The 21,031-nt window shown below is 45.3% G+C and overlaps 1 protein-coding gene across 5 annotated transcripts in view; it reads left to right on the forward strand.

Annotated features, from left to right (window-relative positions):
* DBNL (drebrin like) overlaps nt 1–8,542 on the forward strand; it is a 39,970-nt gene extending 31,428 nt beyond the window's left edge. For all 5 annotated transcript variants that reach the window (XM_073653750.1, XM_073653751.1, XM_073653753.1 and 2 more), the window contains one exon: nt 3,641–8,542. In XM_073653750.1, coding sequence (XP_073509851.1) covers nt 3,641–3,780 — 140 coding nt within the window. In that variant the 3' untranslated portion in view covers nt 3,781–8,542. The remainder of the gene's footprint in view (nt 1–3,640) is intronic.
* Nucleotides 8,543–21,031: the final 12,489 nt, after the last annotated feature.

Raw genomic sequence — 21,031 nt, forward strand, 5'->3', positions numbered from 1 at the left:
TTTTACTTGGGTTATTATTTTTAACCAGTCTGAATCCTTTTTAAGAGTTATTTTCATCCACCATAGTTTTTGAAAAATTACTTTTATTGCAAAAGTCTCCTGCTCTAGAGTACACAAAGAGTTAAAGGATTCGTTTCGGAGCCCCTCGCAGTGGAATGTTATCCTTGGATGTTACCCAGTCCTTATACACAGCTATACCCTGTATCCAAACTAAATAGAACATTCCTAATCCTGCACTAAGTAAACCACAAACTACTGTGCGGTTACATGAAACATAGCTGAGGATTACTGTGCCTGACCGTCATATAATATCCTGCTGATTTTATCATATGCCATAGGGATTTTATTGCCCTGATCTTATAAGAAGCAGTGATGCAGATGATGGGCCACAGCACTAGTGGGGCGACAGCAAAGTACTATACCTGTAGGGAGACTCAACCATAATTAAAGAAATACTCCCCTGAAACTTTTTATACCTGTGTAAATATATATGTAATTTCGGCAATATACTCACCGATCGCCGTCCTCCCTGGTTTCCAGCGCTGCTCCGGTCCTCTTCTTACTCACATGATTGCTACTCCGACTCTGCGGCTCACACTGACATCTACGTGGCTTTTACAATTTAATCCGGACGCCTCGTTCTGATTCGCCATACTTACATTGTAAAAGTGACTTTCAGCTCACACATAAACACCAATGTGATCCGACAAGTCGGAATAGAATTACGTGAGTGGGCAGAGGACTGGTGTGGTGCTGGAAACGGGGAAGATGGCGATCTGTGAGCATATTCGTACACTTGGGGCTTGTTCAGTTGCGTTTTATGCCCCGTAAAAACACAGTATTTTACTGTACCAGCAAAGTGATTAAGATTTCTGAAATCTCATGCACATGCTGCTTTTTTTTTGAACCTTCAGAGTGTTTTTTTTTTTTTTTTTTTTTTTTCAAATCTGCAACATATGAATTGTTCCAACATTTTTGCAGCTTTTTCACCAAATCAAATAAATGGGGAAAAGAAAAGAGCTCGTATTTTTTTTGCAACATTTTTTCTGCCAACTCTCAGCCTTTTGCAGAATAAAGATCTGCTTGCACATACTAAACGTCGGCACATACACTTACATTACATGTACAGCTACACAGGTTTACGGCATAACAAGTTTCATGGGAGGGCTTCTTTAACATTGGCGTTGTAATTGGGAGATCAGTTGAAACTGGAAACTGTCAACAAGGAGGCTACTTGTTGCAGAGAAATGCCATAGTGTTATGATGCTCTATGTGCCTTTTTAAAGGTTTTTTTTGACAGCTTCATTCTGCAGGGGTGAGTCTGCCTCCATTGCCAGAGGGTGGTGCAAGTCCAATGCAAGATGAAAATAGCTTGACACAATTAGAATCCCATAAATCTGAAAATTGGTGGACAGTTGCTGAGTATGTAAAAAAATTAGTTTAGGCAGCAAGGAAGCTTGCAAGATCTGTGTAGACTGCAGCCATTTTGCGTACCAAAATGCTTTTATGGGTTGGTGCAATCTTAAATGATTGACAGTTCTGGCTAACAATATGGTCTCTCTGCTGGCCAGAACTCTGTGCTCTTGAATATAAGGCACCTTCGCCTCTGCAGCATCAGAGGACCGCAGTAGCACGGAATCTGGCTGGACTCCGTGATCCGGCCAGCTTCAGTGGAACGCTAACAAGCTCTATAGCAGAGATGCTTGCTTGGCTTCAGTGCAGCGCTAACAAGCTCTATAGCAGAGATGCTTGCTTAGCTTCAGTGCAGCGCTAACAAGCTCTATAGCAGAGATGCTTGCTTAGCTTCAGTGCAGCGCTTACAAGCTATATAGCAGAGTTGCTTGCTTAGCTTCAGTGCAGTGTTTACAAGCTCTATAGCAGAGTTGCGTGCTTATCTTCGGCGCAGCGCTTACAAGCTCTATAGCAAAGTTGCTTGTTTAGCTTCAGTGCAGTGCTTACAAGCACTGTAGCAAAGTTGCTTGTTTAGCTTCAGTGCAGTGTTTACAAGCTTTATAGCAAAGTTTCTTGTTTTTACAAGCACTTGGCAAATGTATTAATTTATGCTGTTTCTAAGGGTATTCTGAGTTTATATAATTGAGGTCCCCAGTTCAGAGCGGAAAGCAGCTACCTGAAAGTGTATTTCTTTCTTGTGAGAATTGCACGTGGCTATACAGACAGCCAGGGCTGTGGAGTCTGTAAGCCAAACCTCCGACTCCTCAATTTCCTCTGACAACCCCTTTAATATGCCATACTACTTAGCTCTTAAGCGATCAGACCAAAACCAAGCCGCCATAGCAGCTTCTTATCCTCTAATATAACATAAAAAGGTAAAATTAGTGACAGGGGTGACTGACTGCCTTTATAACAGAAAAAAATTCTGATAGATTACAAGGGTGGAAGATTTTACATTTGCTATGAAACAAGTACTAATCATAGGTGTAGCTATACCATCTATGCTCCCCTTCATTCTTGGGATAAGTGAGGGTCTCCTTGGTCTGCTCCCCTGATAATGATGGCATATCGCTGGAGTGGTGCAACTATTGTAAGTTCCTTGACCCTAATATTTACCCAGCTGTTTCTGGCGCTGCTCCGGTACCGCGGCACCATCGGAAGTAACGGTCACGAGCTCTCTGTGGCAGTCTGAGATCCTCCTTCTGGTCTCATAGACTTAGATTGAGTAGTGACCTCCGGCAAACACTGGAGCCATCCGGTAGGTCACAACCTGCAGAAGACGACCGGAGCGGCGCCAAGAACAGATGAAGATGGCGGCTGGTGAGTATAATACTGGGGTCAGGGAACGTGCATTAGTTGCTGCTATACATTTAAAAAAACTACGCTGGAATGATGCTTGCTGACAGCTAAGCTCCACCAATACTTCAACTACTGACACCCAACATGGTCGTGTGGTATATGAATACACAAACTAGGCTTTCTGTTTACCCAATATTTAATGGAACTGTCCTCTAAACCGCATGAGTTTAGGGTTAATGGGGTAGGTGATCAGTAGCTGATTGTTGGAGTTTCAAAGTGCACAGCTGTCCATCTGGTTTGGAATCCCAGCAATCAAATGATTACCTATGTTGTGGATATCCCACAGTCTGAGCAGGACATGTACATGGGTAGCTGTGATGTTACATAAAGTATATTGCTAAATCTGTAAATGAATAGTGACCGCAGATACCCAGGGTCCAAAGCTGTTGTCTCCAACCTGTGGCTCTACAACTCGGCTGCTAGCTGAAAACTTTCCAGGCGTGCAGTGTCCAGCCATTAAAAAAAAATATCCCAATCCACCTAAAATAAAATAATCATTAAAATATGATTTAAGATAATTTTGTGTCTACAGCATAAATGCGGACTTTTGTATCCCCGTGGTGACAGACTACAAATACATTATCAGACTACACTGAGTTTATCACATTCAGCTCTCCCCTACCTCCTGCAAAACTTTTTCTGGACGTCCAGACATGCGAGAGTTGTTCTTTGGCAATGGCTGGAGAGCCACAAGTTGGAGACCACTGACCTAAAGAGTCTCCACTTCCAACTCTTTTCTCCAATCTTTCGTATTTATTCTCTGTTCCTAAAAGATTGTAAGCTCTGGTGCAACATAAAAAATAATAATTTTCTTCTTTCTCCTACACAGCTGATGATACAGAGATTTCATTTGACCCCGACCAAATTATCACACACATCGAGATGATCGATGATGGCTGGTGGCGTGGATACGGACCCGATGGGCACTTCGGCATGTTCCCCGCCAACTATGTGGAACTGGTGGAATGAGCTGATTGGGGAGGGGATAGAGAGAGAGGCTCCCATTGCACTGAAACGGTTAATTACCATGGGCTGTAACCACATAGGAAACACCTAATGTACTTATTGTAATTCTGTATGTCCAGCTGTGAGGCACAGTCACCTATTTCTTCCTACAAGCCTTGAGCTTCTGTTTATTTGTATTTTTCTTTTTTTGTTCTGTTCTTTTCTTTCAAATAGACCAAGGAATTTGACCAAAGGATAATGTGACCACCATGGTTTATTACTGTGCTTACTGCTGTCATTCCTAACAGTGACCTCAAGGGTTCAAGGACCGATTACTGTTCTTATTTCTTTTTGTGCCACAATTACACTGGGAGGGTTTTTCTCTCCTTCTCCCTGCCCCTTGATCCCTTATCCCTGCCCCTTGATCCCTGATCCCTGCCCCTTGATCCCTGATCCCTGCCCCTTGATCCCTGATCCCTGCCCCTCAATCCCTGATCCCTGCCCCTCGATCCCTGATTCCTGATCACTGCCCCTCGTTCCCTGATCCCTGCCCCTCGATACCTTATCCATGCCCCTGCCACTCATTCCTTTATCCCTTCCCCTGCCGCTCGTTCTCTTCCGATTTGTATCTTTTCTGATATATATTTTACATTCCACCTTTTATTTGCGAGTCCTTCATATAAAAGACGAGATTAAAGGGATATTCTCAACATCACAAGTTATTGCCTATCCCAGCAATCAGACCCCCAACAAGCCTGAGATATGCTGTAAGAAAGCCACTGCCCCATTCATTGTCTAAGGGTCTGCCAGAGATGAACTACGGTGCTCTGTTTTCTCCAGCAGATCCGATGAGGGATTTCAGAGTCTTGTCTAGATCGGGGGCTTCCAGTAGTTGGACCCCCACCCATTAGCAATTTATCCTGTGATTAGATGATAACTTGCAATGTTGAGAATAACCCTTTAGTAACAATTATGTCCTACCTTTGGGAACAATGAGCACCATTCCACTTTAAAGATGGCTGCACGCTACCTAAATTTCTACACAGCAGGGCCAATAATTCTACAATTTAGTAAAATAAAAGCGTGGTGCTCGCAGTATACAATTCTACAATTTGTACAATAGGATAAAACTATAAGCCTTCAAAATTTCTCTGGATTTTTAGAAGAAAACAAAAAATTAAAAAAATAAATAAATGCAGGGAAGACAATGGCAACCAGTGTTACCGGTTCAGCGGAGGTAGGCTCTGTTCACATGTCCAGGATGTTGCTTTCATACGGTAACGATACCTCTCTTGTGCGCGGTTTAGAGCTTGCATTTGCTGCCATTGTCTTCCGTGCATTTTTCAGATGTGTCAATCTGACTATAAACATCAGATGGGGCCGTCAGCCGAGACGTCTCCCTTGAAAACAAAATAATTCCCCCTTCATTCCTACAACGTCATCTGTGTGTGTGGGGGGGGATTGGGAGGCCTCCATACACATCAGATGGCCGGCTGAAATAGGTGGGGTTCGCTAATTTTTACTTAATGAGTATGAAGGCCTTTTATGACGGTCCGTTATCAGAAAGCTTCATCTTTATTATTAGTCAATCCTACACTTTGATGACACAGGGGTCATTAGATGCAGTGAGTTGGGGATATACCTTAGATAATATTGTCTGGATACCTACACCTGATCTTATGGACTTTCCATGTGTTACACAATATTGCCGTCTGCTTGGCTTGATTTTTACAGTAAAAGACTGAATAAACCTTATAGGAATTGCAGTGTGTTTGGAAAGTATTTTTCAATGCTAATGGTACCCGAAAACTGCAAGTGTCGATGGACTATATGCGATCGTCCAGCGCCCCTTTACTGGTCTGCTTACTCAGGCCGACAAGCAATAATATGGGCAGAACCATCGCTGATGTGATTTTTCTGTCCCCAAATACACTGCCATGTTGTAGGCAGCCCATCTCCCGTTTACATCGGCTATATGCTGCCGATAGCAATGATTTTTTTTTTTTTAATTTGCCAGCATAAACGATTCAATCATACAAAGTCATCAGATAACCGTTGACATGTTTTGTACATGATAAGCGGGAAAGTGTTACATGCGAACCCTGATTCGCCAATTATCTGCTTCTGTAAATGCGCCATAATGCTGAATCCTGATGATATCGTCAGTACTAATAAAAGTAGGTCATTCTCCGATTATTGTGCGAAGCGAATCATCCCTGTGTCTTCCCACAGTATATGTATTGATTACTTGATACAACTTATACGCTAGAGATGGTGCAGTTCTTGGCATGTATCTAAAAGCTTCCATTCACCCCCAAAACGGGATAGTTATAGATCCATCATCAATTATGCAGGTAAAAGGTCTGGAGCTGATTCATAGTATGGCATTTGCATCCTTTTTTTTTTTTTTCTTTTTCTATCTTTTGTTTCTTAAACATTTGAAGTCTGTGGGCACCATTATAGCTGTATAGCTATTTAGTGGCATCTTTTAGACGTATATGTCAGGAAATCCCCTTCCACCCTGACGTGTGCTTCCACATTGTGAATGTACCCTACCGCATTATAAAGTATAATACCAAACAACCAATCTGATCACATGCCTACTTTCAAGAATATACTTGAGAAATCCCACAAGCTTAAGGGTTTTTACGGGTCACAAAACTGTACTAAAAGTGTAATTCTGCTATTGCATTTCACTAATGCACCTCAAGAACAGTTGCGTAAGATTGCTGTAACTTTGATTTACTAGTTGTTTTTTTTTTTGTCGGTTTTTAAGTCATTTTATGTTGTTTTTCTCTATTCATTTACACAGCGACTTCTAAATCTTGCTGGTTTCCCGTGTACACAGACAGCGGTGTGACCTAATGGTCCATGTGGATAGGCCGATTTCAGTCGATCAGCCCCCATTTACACAGGCTGCCAATTGCTTAAAGGAGTTTTGCCACGAACGAAAGTTCATTTTAATCAATAGATCTTGGAATAATAATAACTTCCCCAATTGGATGTGTTTAAATAAAATGTTCCTGTGCTGAGATAATCTTATAAATGTGCCCCTGCTGTGTACTGTGTAATGGCTGTGTCTGACTGTGCTGGAGCATGGTCTGATCATACCACATCTCCTGGGCAGGGGAGGAAGCAAAAGAGAGTATAGAATTACACAGCATGGGATCACAAATTACTCTTTTTGTGAGGCAAAACATTTCCATGCCTGCTTTTTAAGAAATGTTTTACCTGAAAGAATAATTTGTGATTCTGTGCTGTCCAGTCTGTATCTTCTTTTTTTGCTTTTTCCCCTGCCCAGGAGCTGTGGTATGATCAAACCATGTCCCTGTACGGTCCGACACAGCCATTACACAGTACACAGCAGGGGCACATTTATAAGATTATCTCAGCACAGGAACATTTTATTTAAACACATCCAATTGTGGAACTTATTATTATTCCAAGATCTATTGATTAAAATTGTAATTAAAATTAACTTTGTTAGTGGGAAAATCCCTTTAATACAATCGTTCTGTCCCCATACAGCACCATGTTATCAGCAGCACATCCTTTTTTATTTTTTTTAGAAGGGTCGATGTGCTGCCGATTTTAATACGTTTTTATGCCAGCGTAAAAGATCTGATCACCCAACGAACGAGCTTTTGCTTATTTGTCGGGTGATCCACAACGTGATTACACGAGTCAGTAATCGGGAACAAGCACTCTTACAAATGCTCAATCGCGGATTGTCGTCCAGGCTAAATGCACCTTAACAGTCGAGCTCTGTGTAGCCATCATCACATTGCTTGCACGTAGCTATAGTCATGAATAGAGAAAAAAACGTCTTATAACCGAACTGTGAATTGTAAGCTGATTGAGTGGAGCATGTCTATAATGGGTAACCATTGTTTTCATTTTTATTTCATAACTCAATACACCTGAAAATAAGAAACTTTTGTAATTTCTCATCAGAGAAATCTGCTTCTTTCTCCATCTTGACTAATCTTTAGTTTTCAATGAAGACAGATTTTCCCATTACTGACAGAGATGACAGTTGGTGCTTATAACATTCTATGGAGATGGGAGGAGCTAGAGGCCGACAGACATTCTGCTGTGACAGTTACAGTTCTCCATAGAACTTTATGAGCACCAACTGTCATCTCTTATCTCAGCAATGGGGTAATCCGTGTTCACCAAAGACAGATTCTTACCCGTGAATTGAACATTTTGAGAATGAATGATCAGACCTGGAGGAGAAAAAAATTCTCTGATTTTAAGATCTTTTTATATTTTTTCATGTGAACGATCGATTTTATGAAAAAAAAATAAAATGTGTTTACTCTTTAAGGAAATCTTCACTAGGTTTAACATAACTTGTGAAAATTATGATTTGTAATTGCAACTGATAATTGTATGGATTTTGCGGTTTCTTTTTCTTGCCTCGGGCAGTATTATCAAGCTGAATGTCTAATCACTTATAAGAAAAAATGGCTGTCATGATCTCACCTGTCATTTATAGTATATACTATGCTCTGGGCCTTTGGGTAAAGTGCTGGGTGGTGTGTGGGAAGTAATTGCCCTCTGCAGGGCCAGATACCCTTTTGGGTTTTTTAGTCCTGTTGTATGATTGATTTTTTTTTTTTCTTACAGTTTTCAGTCTGTGTTCACCTGTCTGATCTGTCATGTAAAGGGATTGAGTAAAAATTATCTGTGAAATCACATATAATTATGTGGGAACTTTTTTTTTGTTTTTTTTTAATCATTAGAATATAAAATAAAAGTCTTTGATAACATATGCACCAAATGTTTCTTATTTACCATTGTGGCGAGAATGTGTTGGACCTATCTTAGATTAAAAGGGTGGTAAATGCAAGCGACTAGTGTGTCAGGGGCTCTGCTGCTCTTATGTCAGGGGCTACAGTTGGGTCCAGAAATATTTAGAAAGTGATATAAGTTTTGGGATTTTGTTTTTTTTACCAAAACATATTCAATATGCAGTTATATAATCGATATGGGCTAAAGTGCAGACTCTCGAATTAATTTGAGGGTATTCACATCCTAATTGGAATAAGGGTTTAGGAATTAGCTGTTTTAATATGTAGCTGCCTCTTTTCCAAGCGACAAAAAGTAATTGGACAGTTATCTCAAAAGCCCTTTTAATGTGCTGCGTAGTCTTTTCCCTCGTTAATTCATCATCAATTAAGCGGGTAAAAGGTCTGTAGCTGATTCCAGGTGTAGTATTTGTATTTAGAAGCTGTTGCTGTGAACCCACAACATGCGGTCAAAGGAACTCTCAATGGAATAGAAACAGATAATCACTGGGCTGGAAAAAAAGAAGATCTCAATCAGTAGACAGCAGAAATGTTAGCCGTGGCCAAATCAACAGCTTGGTACATTCTGGAAAAAAAAACAAAAAAAACTTGCGCACTGATAAGCTTGGGAACTCAAAAAGGCCTGGATGTCCATGGAAGACAACAGTGGTGGATGATCACAGAATCCTTTCCATGGTGAAGAAAAACCCCTTCATCCACCAAAGTGAAGAACACCCCAGGAAGTAGGTATTTCAGTATCTAAGTCTACCATAAAGAGAAGACTTCATGAGAGCAAATACAGAAGATTCACCACAAGGTGCAAACCATTAATCAGCCTTTAAAATAGAAAGTCCAGATTAGACTTTGTCAAAGAAACATGTAAAGAAGCCGCCCAGTTTTTAGAAAAGCATTTTTGCACATATGAAACTAAGTTCAACCTGTGCCAGAATGATGGGAAGAAGAAGAAAGTATGGAGAAGGCTTGGGACGGCTCATGATCTGTAACACATGTGTTACGGGCCCGGATGATGGAACCTCTGTGCTGTGATACAAGGAGGGACCAGAGGGGCGTAACTAAGTGCCTACCAGGACCGACCCTGGCTACACGGCGGTTTAATCGACTCCGTGAACCAAGGAGGGACCAGGAAGGTGGACCAGGTGCCACTCTGGGACCGACCTTGTGTGAGAGCAGGCGACTCCCACGGGACCGATGGCCAAAGCCGACAGGCATGGCAGATGAGCACGGCTGGTAGGCAAGCGGGCTAGGTTGACAGACTGACAAGTGGACCCGGCTGGTAGACAGACTGACGGGCACGGCTTAAAGACAGGCTGGCGGACAGCACTGGAACCTGAGGGCTGGAGAAGTGTTTAGTATACAAAACAACAACTTTGCACAGGCACCTCCATTTTGGAGGAGGTGCCTTAAATAGCAGCAGTCCTCCGGCCATTGGCCGGGGACTTTTTAGGATGGCGCGCGCGGCCCATTTAAGAGCGAGCGCGCGCGCCCTAAGTACAGTGCCTGAGGATCTGACCCCTTCCAATCCACAAGAAACAAAGTCTTTCCTCTTACCCTCTTGATGGCCAAAATGTTCTCTACCTCAAAGACGTCCTCAGCGGAAACTTGAGCTGGAGTGGTACCTGGATCGTTAGAGAAAGAATTGAGGACAATAGGCTTGAGGAGAGACACATGAGAGGAATTGGGGATCCGTAATGAGGCAGGGAATTTCAGCTTGTACGCCACTGGATTTATTTGGCTCAGAATCTCGAAAGGACCGATGAACTTGTATGATGGTATCTTGAGATGGGCATATTTTGAGGAAAGCCAGACTTGTCTCCTGGACAGAATAGAGGCGGATCCAGATGTCTCTTATCAGCATGCTTCTTCGTCCGCTCCGAGGACTGTAATAGCGCAGATTTGGTGTCCTCCCAAATCACCGAAAAGTCTCTGAGAGACTCCGCAGCCGGATTGTCCACAGAAGTAGAAACAGGAAGCGGAATATTGGGATGCTGACCGTACACCACAAAGAATGGAGATTTGGCTGAGGACTCTCACATGGTTGTTGTAAGAAAATTCTGCCCAAGGCAGAAGTTGCACCGAGTCACTATGAGCGTTGACAAAGTGCCGAAGGAAACTAGTGAGGATCTGATTTATACGTTCCACCTGGCCATTGGACTGAGGATGATAGGCCGAAGAGAAATCCAATGCGACATCCAGCAGCTTGCACGTGGCTCTCCAGAAGCGAGAAGTAAACTGAACTCCTCTATCCGAGACAGTATGAAGAGGTAGGCCGTGGAGACGGAAGATGTGACGGATGAAGTCTTTAGCCAACACAGGTGCAGAGGGAAGACCTGGCAGGGGAATGAAGTGAGCCATCTTGGAGAAGCATGTGAAAAGAAAAGAAAGGGCGCATGTGTAGACTCACAGGGCTATTTGCTTAATTTAAAAAGTGCCAGTACACTCACCTGTGAAGGTTGTGTACGTCTACACAACCAAGATTAAGCGTGTAGTTAATGAGGCTCCGGGTCACCTCTATTTGTAGTACCGTCCTGTCGGTGTTTGCCTCGCAACTCCGTGCTCCTCAAGTCGTCACACGATCCTGCTGGACCAGATACCACGTCACCGCAGGTCCTCAGTAGTTTAACCCGGTGGTTGGATACCGCAGGTCCTCAAACATCCAAATAGACCAGGCTGCTCCTGCCGCTTTAGCTCCGCATGGAGATATCTCACAAGTAAACAATGGTGCAGCGGTCTCAGGGAGCGCCAAAGGAATACTGGACAATTTAGTAGATGTCAACCGACTTTTATTCTTCCTCCAATACCACTGCCACAACGCGTTTCAACGTTCTAAGCCGTCTTCATCAGGTGGGGTAAGTCGGTTGACATCTACTAAATTGTCCAGTATTCCTTTGGCGCTCCCTGAGACCGCTGCACCATTGTTATCTTGGAGAAGCAGTCAGCGGCCACCAATATGACAGTACAACCGAATGATACAGGAAGATCCGTGATGAAATCCATAGTGATGTGTTGCCAGGGAGCAGAAGGCACGGGTAGAGGAAAAAGTCGACCAGTCAGAAGTTGCCTAGGTGTCTTATTACGGGCACAGGAAGAGCAAGTGGAGACAAAATCAGCAACATCCTTGCACAGTCAGCCACCAATAATGTCAGGAAATTAGCAGAGGCGTCTTCCTTTGACCGTCATGTCCAGCCAATTTGGACGAAACACCCCAGAGTAAGACCCTCCTCCTATCCGGAGCCGCCACAAAGGTCTTAACAGGAAGAAGATGACACAGGTCCAGCGGGGCAACAGTTATTATTCTGGAGGGGTCAATGATGAGTAGGGGCTCCTCCTCTTGATCGGTAGACAGGAATGAGCGAGAGAGTGCGTCAGCCTTAATATTCTTGTCTGCCAGGCGATAATGGTGATTGAAGTTGAAGCGAGCAAAGAATAGAGACCATCTGGCCTGACGAGAATTTAGTCTTTGAGCAGACTGCAAGTAGGCGAGATTCTTATGGTCCGTGTAGATGACCACTGGATGCAGAGCCCCTTCTAGTAAGAACCGCCACTCCTCCAGTGCTAATTTGAGGGTAAGCAGCTCCCGATCTCCGATGGAGTAATTGCGCTCGGAAGGAGAGAAGAGCTTAGAAAAGAAGCCACAGATCACCATTCGCCTGGACGAGGATTTCTGGGTGAGTACTGCTCTGGCCCCTGAAGAAGAGGCATGAACCTCCAAGAAGAACTGTTTGTTACAGTTAGGATGATGTAGCGCCAGAGCAGAAGAGAAAGCTTGCTTCAAGGACACAAAGGGACTTTCCGCCTCGGGAGTCCATTCCTTGGGATTAGCCCCTTTGCGGGTCAGGGCAGAGATGGGAGCAGTCTGGGAAGAGGAATGAAGAGGCGATAATAATTAGTGAATCCCAGAAACCGCTGAATAGCCTTCAGCACCTCAGGTCGGGGCCATTTTAGAACAGCGGACACTTTTTCAGGATCCATCCTAAGGCCGATCTCTGAGATTATGTATCCCTGAAATGGAAGAGAAGACTGTTCAAAGACGCATTTCTCGAACTTGGCATATAGACGATTCTTCCTTAGCCTCTGCAATACCTGTCAAACGTCTCTCTGATAAGAAGACAAAGCAGGGGGGAACACTAGGATATCGTCCAGGTACACTACCACGCGTGAGTATAGGAGATCACGGAAGATGTCGTCCGAAGGGCATCACGCGGTACTCGTAGTGGCCATCTCGAGTGTTGAATGCCGTCCTCAACTCGTCTCACTCTCTAATCCGGATCAGATTGTACGCGCCATGAAGATTGAGTTTAGTGAAGATCTTTGCGCCCTTTAGGCGGTCAAACAACTCCCAAGATGAGAGGCAAGGGATACTTATTTTTTTATTGTAATCTGATTTAGGCCCCTATAGTCGATACAAGGGTGAAGAGAGCCGTCCTTCTTGACCAAGAAGAATCCTGCTCCAGCCGGAGAGGTGGATTTCTGGATAAAACCCCTAGCAAGATTCTCTTCAATGTATTCAGACATGGCACGGGTCTCAGCTAGTGACAGAGGGTAGATTTGACCTCGAGGAGGTGAAGCATCAGGGATGAGGTCGATGGGACAGTCATACGGCCTATGAGGAGGTAGTGTCTCAGCCTCCTTTTTGTCAAAGACATCCGCATATGACCAGTAAGGTGCCGGCAAGCCAGGTAGGTTAGCTGGAATGGACGGAAGTCGAGCAGGACGGACAGGAGCCAAGCAGGTCTTATGACACTCCTGTCCCCAGCGGAGCACCTCGCCTGAGTTCCAATTCAAGACTGGCTCGTGTCGCTGTAGCCAAGGCAGTCCTAGCAGCAAAGGATGAGAGAGGCCGGACAGCACGTAGGAGATTTTCTCAGAGTGGTGCATTCCCACCTGAAGAACTACAGGCTCGATGACGAACCAGATGGACTCTGAAAGAAGCTTCCCATCCACGGAGGAAACTGCTAACGGATCCGAAAGACGTTGAGTAGGGATTTCAAACTGTTCCACAAGGGCCTGTTGGATGAGATTCCCAGCGGCACCAGAATCCAGATAGGCAGTCTCGAAGAAGTGTATCTTCCCGTAGGTTATCGATACCGACAGAGTCAGGGATGGAGAGGAAGAATTTTTGCCCAGGATGACCTCTCCAAGCGAACCTAGCCACTGAAGTTTCCCGGTCTCTCTGGACAAGAGCGGATTAGGTGTTCCGAGCTGTCACAGTAAAAACATCCTGCCCTCAGCGCGGCGGACCTCCTGGCGAGACTTGCCCATCTTAACCTGTTCTACCTGCATATCTTCAGGAGTAGATGCCAAGGTAGAGGCCTGTGGGGAGACTGACCTTTGGACGGTTGGTGCAAAGCACAGAGATCTCTCACTGATCACCTCCTTGGAATGCTCCTGGAACTGGATGTCGATCTGTGTGGCCAAAGACACCAGGTCATCCAGAGAGGAGAGTATGTCACGACCGGCTAGTTCATCCTTGAAGCTTCCGGAAAGGCCCTCCCATAAAGGTAGCTACCAGCGCCTCGTTATTCCAGGCCAGTTCAGAGACGAGGGTCCGAAACCGCACCGCGTACTGGCCCACAGTGAGACTCCCTTGGCATAGACTAAGAAGAAAGAAGGCAGGCGAGGATGTGAGGCTGGGTTCATCAAAAACCCTGCGGAAGGCCGCAAGGAAAGTCTGAAGATTCGACACCAGGGGATCCTCTCTCTCCCATAGGGGATTGAGCCACGCCTCTCCGGTGCGATGAGAAAGGATAAATGCCACTTTAACCCGTTCAGAAGCGAATTGATGAGCCAGGAGCTCGAAGTGCAGCGTGCACTGGTTAATGAAGCTCCGACATAGAGCGGGATCACCGCCAAAATGTGGTGGAGCAGATAGCTGGGGTCCTAAGCCGGGTATCACAGTTCCACTTGGTTGAGGTGCCGCCGAAGTGGATGCCGCTTGGTTAGAGGCGGACACAGTCGGGGTGGACAGCGCGTCCAAGCAGGAGTTGACAGTCCGCAGATAGGACAGGATCGTATCCTGTTGGGATCTCTGTGGGGAGACCTCTTGGCACAGGTCTGAGAACGAAGGAGCCTGGGAGCCACCGGATTCCATGGGCTGTGCAAACTGTTACGGGTCCGGGTGGTGGAACCGCGCTACTGTGATACAAGGAGGGACCAGAGAGGCGTAAACAAGTGCCTACCCGGACCGACCCTGGCTACACGGCGGCTTAATCGACTCCGTGAACCAAGGAGGGACCAGGGAGGTGGACCAGGTGCCACTCTCGGAACGTCCTCGTGTGAGAGCAGGCGACTCCCACGGGACTGATGGCTGAAGCCGACAGGCACAGCAGATGAGCATGGCTGGCAGGCAGGCTGGCGGGCACAGCTGACCGACAGGCTGGTGGGCACGGCTGACAGGCTGGCGGACAGCATTGGGGGCTGGAGAAGTGTTTAGTACACAAAACAACAACTTTGCACAGGTACCTCCATTTTGGAGGAGGTGCCTTAAATAGGGGCAGTCCTCCGTCCATTGGCCGGGGACTTTTTAGGACTGCGCGCTGCCCCTTTAAGAGGGAGGGAACACGCGCGCCTTAAGTACAGCGCCCGGGGATCTGCGCGCAGTGCGCACATTCTGGGCGGATGCGGCGGGAGAGCCGGAGGACGCCGGACCGCGGTCATGAGGGGATCGACGTCTCTGCCGGGCACGAGGCAGAGACGCCGATGCTACAACATGGTGGAGGCAGTGTGATAGCATAGGCATGCATGGCTTCCAATGGCACTGGGTCACTCGTGTTTATTGATGATGCGACTGAAGACAGAAGTAGCCGGATAAATTCTGAGGTTTACAGGGTGATACTTCCTGCTCGGATTCAACCAAATACAGCAAGGTAGATTGGATGGCTCTTCACAGTACAGATGGACAATGACCCAAAACATACGGCGAAAGTAACTCAGGAGTGTAAGGCAAAGAAGTGGAATATTCTGCCGTGGCCGAGTCACTCGCGCCAGATGTCAACCCCATCAGGCAGAAAGACCCACAAATAAGCAACAACTGAAATCAGCTGCAGTAAAGGCGGCAGTGTCTCACAAAGGAGGAAACCCAGAGATTTGGTGACGTCCATGGCTTCCAGACTTCAGGCAGCCATTGTCTGCAAAAGATTCTCTACAAAGTAATAAAAATCAACATTTTAGTTATAGTAAAGTTAATTTGCCCAATTACTTTTGAGCCCCTGGAAGGAGGAGGCTTTGTAGAAAAAGGGTTGCAATACCTAAGCGTTTCACAGAATATTTTTATTCAACCCTTTTAATTAAACGTGATAATCTGCACTTCTCAGTTGTTTCATTTTAAATCCAAAATAATGTCATGCAGAGCTGAAATCATGAAGATTCGGTCACTGTCCAAATAATTCTGGACCTAACTGTATGCTGCTCTCTCGTGACTGAGACTCTTATGCGCCGAAATATTGTTTTCTCTCTCCATGCAGAAGGTCATGGCCTGGTTTTAAGCAGTACATGAAGTAGTGTTATTCCCAAAATCAAAAGTTATCCCTTAAATGATATGATAGATAATTTATTGCTGTAACCGTCAGCGATCCTGAGAACTAGGCTTTGGATCCTATAAACCAGGCTTGCAGCACCATCTTGAGTGTTGGTGTGCATGTTCGACTTCCAATTCATTCATAGTCTATGGGGCTAACAGAAATAGCGGAGCGCTGTACTTTGCTTTCTCCGGCAGTTGCATATACAATGAATCTGAGGCTGTGCATACTCAACTCTGCTTTTTGGACGCTTTTGAAGATGGTTTTGGACCTGACCCACCTGAAAAACACATGTGCACATACCCTAAAGCTGCCCATGCACTTCAGCCAAGGGCTACATGCAGGGGTGGATTAAGAGTAGCAAGGGCCCCGGGCAGTCTAGAAGGCGCCCCCCCCCCCCCACACACACACACACACACACACACACACACACACACACACACACACACACACACACACACACACACACACACACACACACCTGATGTATCACATGTCACATGATCCCCTGTGATAGATCATGTGATAGTTCACGTGAAATTAATTTGGCACAATATTAATTATAATTTTTTTTAGGCTGTGTGCCCACTATGCATTTTTTAAGCGTTTCCGCAGCGGCAATTCCACTGCAGAAACGCTTAAAAAACGCTTGGTAGAAGGTCTGCCATGTTCCCCAATGATAATCCGCATGTGTTGTGCACATTCTGTGGAAATTTCCGCTGCGGATTATCATTGCAATCCGCAGCATTACCAATTATTTTGCGGAAGCTCGGTGTTTTTGCCGCTGTTGACTTGCATTGGAACACAAGGAATCCGCATCACTGCATCTGTACATGCGGATTCCATGCGTTTCAATGTGCGGATGGTACCTGGGTCTGGAGAAGAGGAGACTCTCTCCAGAACCTGTAAAAAAAGAATAAAATAAAAAATAAATATTATACTTACCTTCTGATGGCCCCCGGTGTCTTTATCCGATGCATCCTGGCTTGCCGGCAGCTCACGATGGTCTGAAAAGGACCAGCCGTGACGTCATTTAGTCATGTGACTGGTCACGCGACCGCTGACCTCGGCAGGCCATCAGAAGGTAATTATATATTTATTTTTTACCATTCTTTTACGGTCACACTATATAAATCCATGCTGGTTGCATGGATTTATATAGTGTGACCAAGTTGTCAAGCACTTTCCAAGTGATGCTAAAATCACTTGGAAAACGCTTGTCAACCCGCATGCGGAAATGCATGTGAAGAACGCTTCACTTCCGCTTGTCCCTGGAAGGAAACACGCATGTAAAATCAGCATGTACAATCCGCATGCGGTTTTTCTGCCAGGGAGATGCAGAAACGCTCAAAAAAAATCCGGAGCATTTCTGCATCGTGGGCACATAGCCTTACATTAATTGTATGACTCAATATTGAGCACACGTAGCCATCTATACACGGCGGGAGGCCGCACGTAGTCATCTATACACGGCGGGAGGCCGCACGTAGCCATCTATACACGGCGGGAGGCCGCACGGCGCCCCCCCCCCCCCCAGAGACAGCGGGAGGCCGCACGCAGTCACGCACACACAAACATATACAGACATATACATACACGCATAAACACAATTGAAACACAAAAATACATATAAACAGACATCACACAATGATATCCACACACACACACACACACTCTCACCATCCCCCGGCTCGGCTCCAGTCCTGCTCCTCTCCGGTGCAGCAGTGCAGGCCGGGCGCGCACTGCGTGACGTCACAGCTAGCAGACACGGCCGCGCATAGGGCCGTGTCTCCTAGCTGTGACGCGGCCGGGCCAGCACACAGGAAGTTAACAGCCGCAGTGCTGGCCCGGCCAAAGAAGAAGTAGCGGCCATGTGCCGCTGCTGGGGGAGCGGTCCGGGGCCCCCCCGCCACTGTCTGCCGGTATGTGCCGCGGCGCCGCACATATAATGAGGGCAATCTGGCCATAGACGCCCCGGGCCCCCTGGAGGCCGGTAGCCCAGATTGCCCTCATTATAATCCGCCTATGGCTACATGCCCACATTGATCTTGCGACGTCAAGTCTCAGAGAAGCTACGCAACCAAAATATGTGCAATTTTTCTGTGTTTTGCTGCAAACAAGGTGTTTAAAAAAAAAAATCAGCTCATTATGGATTTCTAGCAGCGCTCCTTTTGATATTAATGTTACTCGATCAAAGTCACTGTGCAGTCACAGCCTAAGATAGAATAAAAAAAAACCTGTCAGCTAACTCCCACACACAGACATGCTGAGCTTTCAAAAGTGAGGAAAAGAGAAGCTGCTGCCAGACTCTGATTTCATAAAGAGGTTTTCTTTTTTGAATTCACACATGCAAGATCCAAACAGTGAAGGAAAAACTCATTAACTCCTTAACTGCCTATACACCCCTTTTACGACAGTCATTAACTGGTCCAATTCCGCACCGCCGCCTTTTTACGACACTTAGGAATAAGTAAAAATAATTTTTCCTTCACATGTAAAGGTTTGTGATTTTGTAATGGATAGAAAATCTACAATCATACAAGATATGCCTCACATGTCACAGTGCACAGTTATTTGCAGTCAGAAATATATCCACATACATACTGTGTGTCTCAACTCAATAGGTCATGGTGCATCAAATCATTGATAAGTGCAAATGTGCTTTATGCAAACAACTTAGTACTAACAATTTATGTGCACACTCCCTAAAACATCCCTGTATACTCAGCTTGGTCTGCAGGGAGAAATAAAAAAATCTGATCATACATCCTAAACCAACGTGTTTCCCCTCATTTGGTCTTGGAGGTTCATCAGGGGAAGAAAAGTAGGAACATTTAAGCCCGATATCTGGTGTGGCCCTGATGAAGAGCTGGGCAGCAGGACCTCTTTCTATTTCTTTAAAGCGCCACTCCAGGTTTTTTATTTTTATTTCAGCACTGGAGTGGTGCTAATAACGTAAGATCCCTGCACCTAATGTTCTACTCCCCACCAACCATCTTCAGCTCTTCCCAGCACCTGGTGCCATCTTGTGACCACAACTACTGAGTGGCAGGAAGCAAAAAGCCAAGTTGACTTTTTATGTTTTCTGGACAGCTTATTTTTTCCTTTTTTTATGGACAAGGCAAAAAAGTGCCCTATTTTTAATGACTATCCTGGAATTTCTGGATGGTTGTCAACCCAGGCCAGAAGTCAGCGGTAACGGTCACAAGCTCTCAATGTAAGTCTACTAAAGCCAGAACAAGACTCTCATGTAATTACATTGAAAAGTGACCTCTGGCTTACTCCAAAAACTGCTGGAGACTGACCGGAGCAGTACGGATAAAAAATGAAGATGGCGTCTGCTAAGTATAAGTCTAGGTGCAGGGAATGTACATTAGTAGCACCACTCCAGTACTGAAATAAAAAATGCTGGAGTGGTGCTTTAAAAGGGTGGGGCACTACTTGGACAATCCCTTCTCATTCCTCATGTTTGGCCCCAACAGAATAAAAACATCTACTGTATACTCGCCTCCGGTGCCGGCGCCATTCCAGCGGTGTCGGCACTCACGTGAAGTTATGTCACGTAGCCCTGTGCCCAATCAGCGCCGGCTTCACTGTCGCCACCTTCGGACGTATTGAACATCAACAGGGAGTCAGGGCTGTGGCTGCTCTCTGACTTTCTCTTGATGTTCGATTTGTCCGAAGGCTGAGGATGAAGCTGGCACTGATTGGGCGCAGGGCTTACGTGACATAAGTTCATGTGAGTCCCGGGAACGCGAGTGCTGACACTGCTGGAATGGCGTCAGCACCGGAGGTGAGCATAGGTGATTTTATTTTAACGGGGCCAAACATGAGTAATGAGAATGAGTTGTCCAAGTAGTAGACAACCTCATTAACAAATTGGGCTTTGGGTTCCTGCATTTCTAACTTTGATGAACCCCGAAGACCAAATGAGGGGAAACGCGGTCTATTGTTTAGTCGATTCACACATTGCAGAAAATGAATATAAAGGGGTGTAGCTGTAGGGGTACAGAGGTAGCAGCTGGCCCCTGTAGTCTGAAGGGGGCCCCGTCTGCTGTATAAGAAGATACCAGCATTATGAATTCAACATGGTACGTTTGGTCCCAGTTACAGGTTACACCTCCAAATCTAAAGAACTTGTGTATGGGATTCTTCTCACATCGGCCATGTTCACACGCTGTAGGTTACGTCATATGAGCGAAGGCTAAAACGGCTCAAATAGTGTCATCCGGAAGGAGTTCTAACTACTAAAGTGTGTACAGAACGTGAATAAAACTGTGGAGGAGGCGAAGTCACAGGATGCTGTTACTATAGGGACGGGCCTACTGGGAGTGTAGAGGCCTGATTACTGCTATTACTATCGCCTGTGAAATATGCAACTATCTTGTTTACATCGTCATGTTCTGGAAAATTAAATATAGCAGTGACGCTGATACAGCACTGTGAAAAAATATTAGGCAGGTGTGGTAAAAAATACGGCAAAGTAAGAATTCTTTCAAAAATAGAAGCGTTCATGGTCTTTCTTATCAATTAACAAAATCCAAAGTGAACAAAAGAGAAGCCTATATTTGGTGTGACCACTCTTTGCATTCAAAACAGAATTAGTTCGATTTTTCTAGGTACACTGGCACAAGTCAAGGATTTTGTAGGATTATAGTCATTATCCAATTATACCAAACAGGTGATAATGATCATCACTTTCACATGGAGGTTGAAGCACAATCATTAATTGAAACAGAAACAGCGGAGTAGGAGGCTTAAAGCTGGGTAACAAACTGACAAACTCTGCTACAAAAGGTGAGGTTGTGGAAGATGGTTTCATGTCAGGTCATACACAATTGCAAGACTGAGCACAGCAACAAGACACAAGGTAGTTATACTGCATCAGTAAGGTCTCTCCCAGGTAAAGATGTCAAAACCAACTGGGGTTTCATCATGTGCTGTTCT

The sequence above is a fragment of the Phyllobates terribilis genome, unplaced genomic scaffold (assembly GCF_046119375.1).
Source record: "Phyllobates terribilis strain yellow unplaced genomic scaffold, ASM4611937v1 Scaffold_11__3_contigs__length_659146591, whole genome shotgun sequence".
In the NCBI taxonomy this organism is placed as follows: Eukaryota; Metazoa; Chordata; class Amphibia; order Anura; family Dendrobatidae; genus Phyllobates; species Phyllobates terribilis.